At 42.6% G+C, this 14,778-nt stretch overlaps 1 protein-coding gene across 1 annotated transcript in view; it reads right to left on the bottom strand.

The window, feature by feature from the left end:
* Positions 1-14,778, bottom strand: part of LOC111971731 (uncharacterized) — an 82,139-nt gene that overhangs the window by 45,371 nt on the left and 21,990 nt on the right. The window contains 4 exon segments of the mRNA XM_070446026.1: positions 325-346; positions 4,639-5,599; positions 9,388-9,499; positions 10,972-11,133. Of these exon segments, the coding sequence (XP_070302127.1) occupies positions 325-346; positions 4,639-5,599; positions 9,388-9,499; positions 10,972-11,133 (1,257 nt within the window).

Below are 14,778 nucleotides of genomic sequence, written 5' to 3'. Positions count from 1 at the left end.
GTTTTTCAAACAAAATACTCCACAAAATTCTTGTTAACAAAAACTGTATAGTCATTTTACACAGTCCGCTATACCCGACCAATCTTACTCTTGTGGCACATCGACAGCCATATCAATTTTTCACAACCAATTGGTTTCAGACAGATTATTTCAACTGTATCACAATTCCGAGTCGAGGAAGTTTACATACAGTAAGTTTACTGTACCTTTAAACAGCTTGGAAAATTCCAGAAAAATATGTCATGGCTTTAGAAGCTTCTGATAGGCTAAATGACATAATTTGAGTCAATTGGAGGTTACCTGTGGATGTATTTCAAGGCCTACCTTCAAACTCAGTGCCTCTTTGCTTGACATCATGGAAAATCAAAGAAAATCAGCCAATACTTCAGAAAACAAATGTGGACCTGCACAAGTCTGGTTAATCCTTGGAGCAATTTCCAAATGCCTGAAGGTACCACGTTCATCTGTACAAACAATAGTACGCAAGTATAAACACCATGGGACCATGCAGCCGTCATACTGCTCAGGAAGGAGATGTGTTCTGTCTCCTAGAGATGAACGTACTTTGTGCGAAAAAGTGCAAATCAATCCCAGAACAACAGAAAAGGACCGTGTGAAGATGCTGGAGGAAACAGATACAAAAGTATCCATATCCACAGTAAAGCGAGTCCTAATACGACATAACCTGAAAGGCCGCTCAGCAAGGAAGATGCCACTGCTTCAAAACAACACCATATAAAAAAGCCAGAATACAGTTTGCAACTGCACATGGGGACAAAGATCATACTTTTTGGAGAAATGTCCTCTGGTCTGATGAAACAAATAGAACTGTTTGGCCATAATGACCATTGTTATGTTTGGAAGAAAAAGGGGAAGCTCTGCAAGCCGAAGAACACCATCCCAACCGTGAAACACGGGGGTGCAGCACATGTTGTGGGGTGCTTTGCTGCAGGAGGGACTGGTGCACTTCACAAAATAGATGGCATCATGAGGTAGGAAAATTATGTGGATATATTGAAGCAACATCTCAAGACATCAGTCAGGAAGTTCAAGCTTGGTCGCAAATGGGTCTTCTAAATGGACAATGACCCCAAGCATACTTCCACATTGTGGCAAAATGGCTTAAGGACAACAGAGTCACGGTATGTGAGTGGCCATCACAAAGCCCCGTCCTGAATCCTATAAAAAAAATTGTGGCAGAACTGAAAAAGCGTGTGCGAGCAAAGAGGCCTACAAACCTGAATCTCCAGTCTGTAGTTTTAATGACTCCAACCTAAGTGTATGTAAACTTCTGACTTCAGCTGTAATTGGAAAAGGGTTTTCTAATGATCAATTAGCCTTTTAAAATGATAAACTTGGATTAGCTAACACAATGTGCCAATGGAACACAGGAGTGATGGTTGCTGATAATGGGCCTATGTAGACATTCCATTTTTTTTTTTTTTAAATCAGCTGTTTCCAGCTACAATAGTCATTTGCAACATTAACATTGTCTACACTGTATTTCTGATCAATTTGATGTTATTTTAATGGACAACATTTTTTGCTTTTCTTTCAAAAACAAGGACATTTCTAAGTGACCCCAAACTTTTGAATGGTAGTGTATATATTTGGGAGCARTGTAAAGGTGAGTTGACATTCCCCCTTTCTCTTTTATACTGGATATTTTTCCAGCTCCTGTGAAAAGTTTGGATGCGTGTAAAACCCCCCTTCGTTATCATAATATTATATGCCCAAGGGGAGCAAATATGGTGCCTGTAACTATTTAGACAGCCTATTTAAAACAAGTTCCTGTTTAGTCTTATAAAAATTTGATTACAATTATTCGCTGTCTTTTCAGGTCCTGGCCAATCAAAAACAGCACATGTAGAAATGACCTGAATTGCGGGCTGCAGTTGCACACTTCTACAATTTATCTTATTAAAATCTAACATTAACAACACTGCTAACCTTATGCCTAACCTTAAATTAAGACCAAAAAGCAAAACAAAAAAATTCATGAATGTTTACGATATGGCCATTTTGACTTTGTGGCAACTATTGACAAACGGGGTCAAGCTTCAACACACCTACATTCATCAAAACCCAGCCCTTTTGCGCCACCGCCAGCTACTGCGCCCATAATTCCGGTTGTGAAAATGGCTCTATTTCTGATACACAATTTTACTGCCAGCACTAAGATTTACCATTGCATTAGGTCTGTAAAAAAAATGAAGCCCTGAATCTCCTATGATCAGTCTATTTCAAGCTGAGAACAGACTTTTTTTTCCCTGAAAGAACATTGTTTGCAAGAATAAAGTATAAAATAATGGAATACCTTTATTCCATCTATATCAATTCGGTAAGGTAAATATTCAATTGTCTTTGTTCGAGCATAGGTTGACTGTTTCAAATGACAAGTTAATGAGGGTATGTGGTTAATTACCCTCTTAAACTCTTACTCCAAGACACTTCACATGATAACTATACTTATGTCAGCTAAAGAATGGTTCCCAGATCCCTCCCCTGTGTTACATCTCAAGCCACACTGCTACGATTTCTTCCCATTGTGAACACTCCTATTATCTGATAAGGCTACTCAGGAAGGAGAAGCTCTTGTAACATAGTTTGCACTTGAAGAGCCTCTCCTTGGTGTGAACGGTCTGGTGCTTCTTCACATAGTTCGCTTCAGTAAAGAGCTTTCCACACGTGGGGCAGGAGTACGGTTGTCGGCGTCCGTCCTARTGCTCGGCCTCCCACATTGTAACCCAATGACACCAGAGGAGGTAGAAGCAGGAGCCACCACCCTCAGGTGGTTAGTCTTTGAGCTCCCTCTAGCCATTGTTTGGGTGTTGTTGGGATTGTATGCTGTGTTGTAGGCTAGGTACCGTGTGGTGAATGCCCATACTGACGCTCTGTATTGGTGGGGTAACCCCGAGGCAGCTGAGGAAGGCTAGAACCAGGTCCAGGCCTTCTCTGAACCCAGTCAACAGGCATTAGACAATACTCTGAAGGAAAATCCATATTTKCTGATAGACTACCACCATGGGGGGTCTCACACCACTCTCTGTGAAGKCTGAAGCCCAGGGTGACCTGCTCTGTTCATCATGGATACTGTGGTGTTTGTATCATAGGAACAGAAGGGTCTATCTCCATCAGCCCCAGGCCCTGCTCCATTCCTGCACTGAGACTGGAGCCTCTGTCCACTGGTTGTGTTCCGTGTGGTGGTGGAGTTGTAGGGCAGCTCAGCCACGAAGTGACAATTCTTATCAACTGTATGCAAGAATTTCCTCTGTGTTGATCTCACCAACCCCCATTGTCTCACCTCTGAGAAGCAGAGGTTACATCCTGTAGRTCTGATATCTGATTGGAGGTTAAATTTACAGTAATACTATTGGTCAACAACTTAGTTTTTGAATCCAAACAACTCAGAAGCTTATAAAAGGGTCTTAGATTCATTGTTTTTTCTCTTATGTTCCTGACTTGCTGTGGTGAGATACCTACACTAGTTCTTTCTCTCCCTTTCTCTMTGACCACGCWTAGAATAATGACTTGTAATGCTTGTTAATGCTTTGTTACTTAAGCTTTATGCCTTGTAGGTGAATCCATTCAAGTGAAGTAATACTTGAATTTAGAATTCCATTCTCATGACCATTCCTTGAGCTTAGTCAGCTAAAGGCATAATACTTGATTGCACATGGTGAACATTTTAATAGGCTAACTTCTTAGTCTTATTACGAGTCGCATGTGAGGTATTTATAATATAAATACTGTATATACACGTCAAATATTACTGCCCACTACAGAGTCTCTGTCCATCGTGGTTCGGTCCCAGTTCCGACTTGGGAAGGAACGGCTCCTGATCCAGAGCCAGGKKTTGTGACCAGCCGCTTCAGAGGTCCAGTCTCTCCTACCAGCAAYGCCAGATATCAGCAGGTCCTCATKGACTGCAGACTGTAAMCACWAATTGTACAGAAGAACATATAAAGGTTTATATAATAAACTTTACTGTAGACACAGAAACATGATATTATAAAATGTTAACCACAGTCAAGCCCATCTCTAACACTGTGATTCAGGTACCTAACAATATGGAGCCATTGGAGTTTATTWWWWAAAAATCCATATGTGTTGATTGAAGAATTAAGTATAATGTTTTGGTTAGACTCATTAGGAAAACCCAGTCCCTGCAATGATAGAAAAATAACAAAGTCAGTCAGCAAGTCAATTTTGTATTTAATTTCAACAAAATGGTCATACATAACGTGAAGTACAGTACTTTTATTTCACAAAACAATATGTGACAAGTAGAATAACTTCCCACTATGGTAACACTTGACCTTTTCTGTAAATCTGGTACCCTCACTTTGATAAAAAATAATTTTAGAATACTTTGGGAAAGGTTCAACATTACATTACACACACCGTCACTCGTTTATGTTAAGTAAACATGAATTAAGGCACTATCATTTCCTCATTATAAAACACCATCAAACAGGACAAGGTTGTCACTTTTCATCAGTGAAGCATTTTTACAGACAACATCACATCAACCATCACCATATCATCTACTCTGCCTCATCATACTCATCCTTTCCTCAGTTCACCTTGTCCAGTTCCCTCTATAAACAAACTATCTAGTTCTACATTACATATTACTATACATGGTCCCTGTGCATTTTCTGCTGGTGTATCCTGAGGTAGCTCCTCTCTGAGAACCTCTTCTCACAGTGCATACAGGCGAACGGCCTCTCTCCCGTGTGGATCTTCAGGTGCATCTTTAGCTGGTGCTGGTGGGAGAACCTCTTCTCACACTGGGGGCAGCTGTAGGGTTTCTCCCCTGTGTGGACCCTCTGGTGCCTCTTCAGGTGGGACGATCGGGAAAAACAGGCCCGGCACAGGTGGCAGCCGAAAGGTTTCTCTCCCGTGTGCATCCTCTGGTGGATCTCCACCTGTTGGGGGAAACTAAAGGCTTTCCCACAGAACAAACACCGGAAGCGCTTCTCTTTGGCGCTGCCACCTTTACTGATTCTGTCTCTACTATGGTCATTTGTCAATGGGCTTGTGTAGCCATTTATTGTTGAGGAACTTGCATTGTCTGAGGTCTGGTTTAACATTAGGAGGGTGTGAGGAGGATTAAGGCCAGGGATTGTCTGTGTTGTCGCAGGGTCCATATTCCAGTTGATAGATCCTATAGAAGACAGGCTGAAGGCAGCACCTGTTAGGGGGTTAACCTGAGGCACCATCAGTCTCTCTGAATCACAACTATAGGAGCAGGACGGATCATTGCTAGCCGAGTCAATGTCTGTTCTCTCTAGCTGCATACGGACACCTCCCCGTCCACGCAGACCAACTCTAYGCATCGCCCTGATCTCAGCCAGTCTGTTGTCATGGAGACTAAGTTCAGTTGTTGTTTTGTGTTCGACTGTTGGTTTCTGGTTGTGGTTAACAGTGTTGATCCCCAGCCCAGAGTTGAGGACGCTGTCCCATCCACTGACCTCCGCTATGTCGTCTCTGGTCCTGGCCTGCTCAGTGATGTTATTCCCCAGGTCCTTGGCTGCACCGGTCTGGGAATCCAAGATGGCCACCCAGTCTCCTCTGTTAGCCTCCAGCCAACCACCTGCAGGAATAGTTTACAAAATAGACTTTTCAAACATGGCAGAGAAAATGTAACATTATGACTATAGCTACGGTTCCCTGAAGGAGGRAAATGAGGTACATCATACTACGGGGAGTCGGTTGAAGGATCTACAATCACGCCTGAGAAGGTCAATGAAATCTGCGCCTAGCTGGAAGCCCCGCCTTCCACAGATGATAAGCGCGAGACTCAGATTCATTACTTCAATTTAATAACGCTTTTCACCAAGCCCTGGAACGGGCGGCACGGGGCCAAACAGGTGTTCTACCTCATTTCGCTCCTTCAGGGAACAATAGTTATAGTCTTGACATTACGTTTCTTTTCAGTCAGTCAACTTCGGTACAACATACTATGGGGAAATATAATCACGCCCAAGCCGAACCCAACGAATACTAAATGAAACGGCCCATGACAGACCACCTAAAAAACCTCCCTGCTCATGGCTTCGGCTAAATGTGTTGGGGACTTCCACGTGGTATCTGTACACCCTCCCTGAATCGACCAGTTWRGGTGGTGTTGTGACTTTTGGCTAATTAATATTAAGATAATTTACTGATTTAATTAATGGAATAATTAACTTATCAGATTTATTTTATTAATTTGGTTATCCTATCCAAATTAATCTAAGAGGGGCACCATTAAGGGTTGGATATAGAGAGACCCTTGAATTAACTATCAGTACTTATCATTAGTCAATTTACATCAAGCTCTGAAACCACAAGAACCCAATCGCTTACAAATTAACTCCATGTCACATAATTAATTCAAGGTTTTATTTACTAGACTAAATAAGTTGGAAAATTAAGTAGTTAAAGACACAATATAGGACGGGGTACAAGGGGGTACAACACAGTTATTGAGGTGAGAAKCCCCACAGGTCAATATGAAATAGGTTTCCGTACTCAACTCAGACAAACCCAAAAGAACATTCACAGGACTTGTGAGAATAACATGATCTTACTCATTGAAACAGAACATGTCGACCATAGGCTTTCGCAACTGTGAAACTCCAGAGCTCCCCAACCAAGAATACACATGAACTAGGCTACCGATTAGCATCTGATGTGGACAGTCCCGGGATAGTATTGACCATGGGTTTGTAAATTAGACCTGCTGTCTTACAACACTCAATGACTTCCACCACTTTAAACACACAAAGSGCCACTTTCAGAGGARATTAATAATGCAATGGGGTTTAGAGACCGGTCTAATGAATAATGCAATCCGTGACGTACCTCGATTGGCCTTGCCACTTGGGGTAACTGTTGTAAGAACGGGTGTTTGGRGCAGTTGGCATGGGAGGACCCGATCCCGTGCCACCTCCCATCCCCGAGCTAAGTGCACGGGGGCTGTCTCCTTCTCCGCGCCATAGCAGGACCATCTCACCTCGCTCCTGGAAGCGGGGCGGCAATCAGGCAGGTCCGACCTGGTGCTGGGCACGGCCCCCTGCAATCCCAAAGGAAGACAACCGTGCAGTGCCTCTTCCTGCTTCTTTCTGGCCTTGAACCGGGCCTCCAGGGCCGAACTGAACAACCCCATAGGAGAAATGGGCTCATCGCGGTATATATGTCTGTCCCTCTCCAGCACCTTCGAAAGCATCAGCCAAAGATGACGCTGTGCCACCACAGTAGCTCCCCTGTTCTTCCCGAGCGCCAGAACGATGCGCAGAATAAAGTTGGACGTAACAGTATGAAAAAGTACGAAACTGTATGCACTCACTACTACTGTAAATCGCACTGGATTAGAGCGTCTGCTAAATTTACTAAAATCTAAAAATGTAACATGAATCTCATCCAGGAGCTCTGCGTGGGGCTCTCCTACATCCAAAGCCGTGCCCAGGTCCGCAAGCAATGGCAGACGACGGGGATCGGGCATACACCTTATCCAGCTGAGCGACAGTGCTTGTTAGGGCGCRTAGTATTCGCACTAGCCACACCCTTGTTATCCAACAGGCTAGGTAGCCAGCTAGCTTGCTATAGACTAGAGGCTTGTGCGCACCAGCCCCGCCCAATCCATCCCCTCCAGATCCATGAAGGGGGTACCACCCATGCAGCATCAGCTTAGCTGAATGCAGGCTGGATCAGGTTGTCGTCAATTCTTCAACAAAATCGGGAAACAGGAGCAGGTCGTGCTTGACTGTGGCAGCCACTGGGGGCAGGTACTTCCCACCAAACCTTGATGTCTTCTGACGTGGGGTTGAACACGGCCACTTCACCTCCAAACGCATAGCCACCTTGCGGCACAGTTCTATGAACGATGCGTTGGATACCAGGGTTTCCCCCGCTACTCCCGTAGCGTGAGATGGCTGTCCTGGAACTAAGTCCTCTTTGTCACCTGAGAAACCCCCGGAGCTGTCCAGGGACACCAAGTCATCATCCAAACCTGGGCACTGTATGTCACCGTGGTAGACTGAACCAGCTGGCTCACCATGTCCCTGCTGGGAGGCTAGTTCCACCTGTTCCCGACAACAGCCTAAAGTGCCTCTCCGCTTCCTGCACCTCGTTTTTCAACAGATGCCAGAATCCTGGAAAGGAAAGTTGCCATCGGTAACTCCAAGCTTCCTCAAGAAAGCTACACGTCTTTCCAGGGAGTTTGCATGCAGTATGTGGCAATGCGCACACAGACTGTTCCGAGCAAGGGCCRCCGGTTCCAAGCCGARACAAACTATACTATAACCGYATGACTGGGGGCATGATCACGACCCCGGCTTAGCCATCGTCGTCTTGATCGCTTTCTAACTCATTACTCCAGCAAACTGAAGAATAAGGAACTGTTTGATTAGGAAACTTATGATARCAAATACAAACTTCCGTACACAACGTCCAGGGGGYGAGCACGCTCTACCACTATGGGACAGTTTAGTTGGCGCAACGWAAGAGTCTCGTTTTCCAATTATTTGTTTTAGTAGCTTGAATCGTTCCTGTTCACAAGATGAAGAGCGGGAGAGTTGAAGGAATGCCTTGGTTACCAACATATTCAAATAACGATTGACATATTTTCATTTTTTTTTGGGGGGGGGTCAATTTATTCATACTATTTCATCCTTCCACAAGACATAGTCCCGACACATCTGGGGTTGCTATCCAAGCCGGCTGGTCGTTCGTTCTATTGGTTCGGTTGCTAGAGACGTGACCCAGTCGTTTGTTCTAAATTGCCATACTGGCTGGCAACGTTGTTATCCCTTGCTTGCTAGCTAGCCAACTATGGCTAATTTACMGTCAAGTCAAACAGTGCAGGCAGGATAACAACAGTAGTTGTATTTGCATTTGTTTATGCTGTTTTCTAGTGACATTTATTTGGATACATCCATAACAATGAGCTAATGAGGCACGATTTCGCCTGGCATAGAAAATGTGCTCACGCTTGTTAAAAAAGTGCCTAGTTAAATAATGATTCATGATTTCGACTGGCTGAGAAACGCTGCCTGCCTGTCTTTCGTCCAGACTCGTTCATTACTATGGGACAGTTGGTGATAGAATTTGAATATTGAAACAATATTCAACGCTGTTGAAAACTAAATGTTAGTCTAAAAGAAATGTGAGATAATGTCTAGATGCTTTTTATAGTGGAGATCAACTTTATAACTTCCCTGCCTGGGCTGATGAGACAGTGGATTGCGCAGTCAGATGGAACAGACTAAATAGGCATTTTAACGTCGTAGAATTAGCCGGTGGTAACTTGTGGAATAGACACCGGCTGGAAGAAAGAATAATAACCAGGTGCATCACTATTCTATTACTGTATGTAGGCTATATGTATTTCTCTCTTACCTTGCTCCCCCATCTTTAGTCCACTCAGCAGATCAATGCTCTCTGGTYCATCTTCTATTGTCTCCTCTTTGACCAGCAGCAGATCAGGCTTCCCATCCTCCATGTCTACTGACTGTAAGAGATACAGAGTGAGAGGATGTTGGATCAAGAAATCTGATATGAGCACCCTGCTATGGAGCATCATCTGATTGGGCAATGAGGGATTGCTGTGAGTACTATGCAAACATGTTAGTTGATTTTATACTAAGCAAATGTGTTAATTGATTTGATTACTTGACACTTTAAAATGGTTTGATAATTCAAAAGGCATGGTCCCAAACTTCAGACAAAATGAATTAAGACCTGGGCATGTATCCAAAAAGAGTCTCAGAGTAGGATTGCTGATCTAGGATCAGGTCCCGTATCCACAAAGCATCTCAGAAAAGGTCCTAGGAATTCTGCTAAAACCAGTTTAAGACAAAAATAACTCCCAGCTCAGAGTAGGTTTTAGGATGATGTTTAGACACTGCCCAGACAAACTCTGAGCCAGGAGTAAAATCAACTCTGAAAAGTTTCTCAGCTGGTAATCACAACAGTTTGAGGCACTGCAAAGGAAAGATGGTGATGAGGCCCATTGACATTGGTTATTCCCCATCATTTGCAACAATCACAATGAGGCATCGCCAGCTGTGAACTCTATAGCACGCCTCAGACAACCATGTTGAATGTGACTGTACATCTTAATGTTGCAATGGTAAAWMGTTTGATACTGTATCATTTCACCTGACACGATCAATTCTCTTGATTATCGGCATGCATAAACTTTTTTTTAACCAATTCTGATGGTTGTTAAAGGCAGAATTTTGACAAYATTACCGTTATCAACACACTCTTCACCCCCATTTAACAACTTCAAATCGTTTGAAAGGTCTATCATTTTCGTCAAACACATTCATAGGTAGGTCCAATTTAGGCATCTTTTTGAACAACGTGATATTGCGCTCCAAAGGGATAACTTGAAATGGCATAATGTAGGTAATTAAATAATCGATAGAAAAACATGTTTATTTATTTGCCTACTTGTCATAAGTATTTAGGCATATCATGTGAAATAGGAACTCATGTGAAATCATTGTCAAAGGCACAAGAGATACTGCTGCATGTAGATTTAGATAATTCTATATGATCGATCCATAAATAATCAAAACATTTGAACAAAGCAATTGCATGTGACGCAGGAACCACCGACTCGCTGCATTTTTCTATTATCAAGACACTTGCTGGTAACTCTTAACGGGTTAGGACCGCTCATGAGGTGTCCTAAATATCTGTCTACTAGGTGTGAATTATGACTAAAGAGGCTTCATGCATAGATTTTATTTTTACCCATAAGAGTAGAAAGTTTCTATTCTCAGCACTTACGACCAATTTTCTCCTCTGAGACGCTTTGTGAATACGGGCCCGGGCCCAGGTCCCCACCTGTCTACATAGTCCTATTCATTATGATCGAAAAMWGATCCTAGATCAGCACTCCTACTCTGAGAGGCTTTGTGGATACAGACCCTGACCTAATACCATTCAGACAGTAGTTTACAGTGGACTCACCTCAGTGAGACTGTGTGTGKTCCTGTGCTGCTCAGCTGGTGCCTCTTTGGGTTCAGGAGGWGGTGTAGTTTGTTTGTCCATGACCATGGTCMCCTCAGGGTTCCCCAGACCCTCCTCACACCCCTCCTCCTTTACCAGCAGCACMTCTGGACCMYCCTCCTCCTGGAAGAGAGCGGTGATACAGATTACACAGACACACTCCTTCAGGCACGTGCGCACACAGATAATAAACACTTTAAGCAGAGTGTTTACCCATCCTTATGCTTATAAAGTGCTGTCGGTGTATGCAGAATAGGGTGAGATCAGATGTGATGTATGCTAAAAGAATCAATGAATACTCCCTAGAATGCCCAAGAACACAAAGGCAACTTGCCTAAATGACTACAGACCCGAAGCACTCACGTCCGTAGCCATGAAGTGCTTTGAAAGGTTGGTAATGGCTCACATCAACACCATTATCCCAGAAACCCTAGACACACTCCAATTTGCATRCCGCCCAAACAGATCCACAGATGATGCAATCTCTATTGCACTCCACACTGCCCTTTCCCACCTGGACAAAAGGAACACTTATGTGAGAATGCTATTCATTGACTACAGCTCAGCGTTCAACTCCATAGTACCCTCAAAGCTCATCACTAAGCTAAGGATCCTGGGACTAAACACCTCCCTCTGCAACTGGATCTTGGACTTCCTGACGGGCCTCCCCCAGGTGGTGAGGGTAGGTAGCAACACATCTGCCTTGCTGATCCTCAACACTGGAGCTCCCCAGGGGTGCGTGCTCAGTCCCCTCTACTCCCTGTTCACCCACGACTGCATGGCCAGGCACGACTCCAACACCATCATTAAGTTTGCAGACGACAACAGTGGTAGGCCTGATCAACGACGAAAAAGGCTTCTCAACAGTTTTTACCCMCAAGCCATAAGACTCCTGAACAGGTAATCAAATGGCTACCCAGACTATTTGCATTGTGTGCCCCCCCAACCCCTCTTTTTACGCTGCTGCTACTCTCTGTTTATCATATATGCATAGTTACTTTAACTATACATTCATGTACATACTACCTCAATTGGGCCGACCAACCAGTGCCCCCGCACATTGGCTAACTGGGCTATCTGCATTGTGTCCCACCCGCCAACCCRTCACTTTAACCATATCTACATGTACATACTACCTCAATCAGCCTGACTAACCGGTGTCTGTATGTAGCCTCGCTACTGTATATAGCCTGTCTTTTTACTGTTGTTTTATTTCTTTACCTATTGTTCACCTAATACCTTTTTTGCAATATTGGTTAGAGCCTGTAAGTAAGCAGTTCACTGTAAGGTCTACCTACACCTGTTGTATTTGGCGCACGTGACAAACTTTGATTTGATTTGAAAAGTCCCATTTTGTGTTTATTAAACAAACACGTTTTAAATACATCATATGAAAACCACACATACAGTGCATTCATTAAGTATTCATACCGCTTGACTTATTCCACATTTTGTTGTGTTACAGCCTGAATTGAAAATTGATTAAATATTTTTTTCCTCATCCATCTACACACAATACCCCATTAGTACTGCATGGTACACCGAAATCTCAGAACTTTTTTGACACACACAAAAAATAATAAACAGTCCGGCACTACAATTTGTTACGTCCGGTACTTCGGTCTAATGTGTCTCACGTGATTGAGAGGATCAAGTCAGCACAGCCTCATTATAGCGCAAAGAGCCTCCTCCACTTATTCATTGCTAAAGTGTGTTACCTTATGCTGCACAGAAGTTAACACACTTGAATAATGCACCACGACATGTAGAAATGTTGAAACTGTTCATTACAGTTCGCAAAACAATGTCTAAACAGGCTAGAACACGTTTACAATGCAAGACGATACTTACACACTCGTTTCTAACATGGAAGTTCAGCATTCCTGAACAGTACCATCACAAAAGTCAGAATGTTGAATAAATGTATATTTAACTTACTTTACCTGTTGTCCTCTGATTTTGTCCTTATGTAGGAGGTAATCTGAGACAAAATATCCACAGGGAAGAGTTATCAGCCCGACTTTCAGTACGCTGGTCTATGGTTGGTATTACCGGTTTTTAATATCAATACAGATGCAAATTTGCACATGACAAACACTTGCACAATATGGCCGATCCTAACCGAACCACAGCTGATTGCGAGGAGACTATGTTCGGTTACATTCAGCTATTGTTGACATATTGTTCATCAGGTGCARTGTGTTAAGAGATTGAAAATACAATWCATTTTATTCAACATTCTGGCTTGTAGACACTACTGCATCTTTTGTATGGCGACTTCAGTCAGACTGATAAGCCATGGAGTAACCATGGTAACAACCTGATGTTTAGACAAGGTAGCGTCCAGCTTTAATTAAGCTACATTTCCTTGCTAGCTTACAGCTGAATTCACTACCCTAGTTCTTTGTTTGTGATATGCAAACCATGATGCAAAATATGCTGATTTCAAAGATGATTGTCACCARAAACGTTATTAAATTCACTTTGTCTCCCTCGCCAACAAAAACAAATGMACTTGTCTTCCTTCCTTTGCCTCCCATCTGGTTTTCACTCGATTTCATAGCAACAAACTCAGATTACAGCGACATTCTGCCTCACGAATGACATTAATTCCTTAGACAGTGCACTCACTTCTTTTATAAAAGAAGAGAGTGCTTCTTCTATGCAAATGTTGTTAATCAGTACAATAAAATAATTATCTTAGCAGTTGCCAATAAAATAAGTCCTAAATGGAAAGGAAAACAACCTCAATTACTCAATGCATCACACACTCCTATTGAATAATATGCATTCACCTGTATTGTGAATAGACTTAGGCTACATCTTGATTTACCCAGTATCAATACAGATTTTCCATTCAAATAAATGATTACCATTATGTTGTTTTCTAGTTAGATTGGTAAAAAAAKACCATTTGAATATAATTGATTCAATTAATGCATACATGGCTGTCTCTAAAARRAAATACGTAAAAATGTAATGATATTGAACTCAAACGATGCCCAACGATTGAACAGAGCAGTATCTGAATTGATCTGRCTGGATCATGTGCCATTCTATGACTTTGGCAAATACGCCTTTTTTTGTGGTATCGTTTTGGTGTCAAGTATCGTGATACTAAACCTGGTATCGATATCGAAGTCAAAATTCGGGTATCGTGACAACACTCTACCCCATAATGACAAAGTGAACACATGTTTTCAGAAATTTTTGCACATTTATTGAAAATGAAATACAGATATCTAATTTAAATAAGTATGCACATCCCTGAGTCAATACATGTTAAACTGATGTACTGAGTCTCACACCTGGACTGTACAATACTTCCACATTCTTTTAAAATGTCTTCAAGCTCTGTCAAGTTGGTTGTTGATCATTAATCAACGGGTGGGTCTAATCCTGGACGCTGATTGTTTAAAACTGCATTCCAGGCGGTGTCTATTCCAGAAGTTACCACTGGCTAAAACTATGACGTTAAAATGCCTATTTACTCTGTTCCATCTCACTGCACAATCCACTGTCTCATCAGCTCAGCCAGACAATTTATAAACTTGATCTCCACTGTAAAAAGCATCTAGACATTATCTTCCATTTCTTTTAGACTAGCAATTGGTTTTCAATAGCGGAGATTTTTATAAACCTTTCTGTCTGTCTCTGACATTTGCAACATTGTTTCAGTATTGAAATTCGATCTCCAGCTGTCCCATTGTAATGAACAAGTAGGGGTCGGGAGTTATGATGAGACAGGCAGGCAGCTTTTCTCAGCCA

This window comes from Salvelinus sp. IW2-2015, linkage group LG13 (genome assembly GCF_002910315.2).
Source record: "Salvelinus sp. IW2-2015 linkage group LG13, ASM291031v2, whole genome shotgun sequence".
Classification (NCBI taxonomy): domain Eukaryota; kingdom Metazoa; phylum Chordata; class Actinopteri; order Salmoniformes; family Salmonidae; genus Salvelinus; species Salvelinus sp. IW2-2015.
This window is presented reverse-complemented; position numbering and strand designations above follow the sequence as displayed.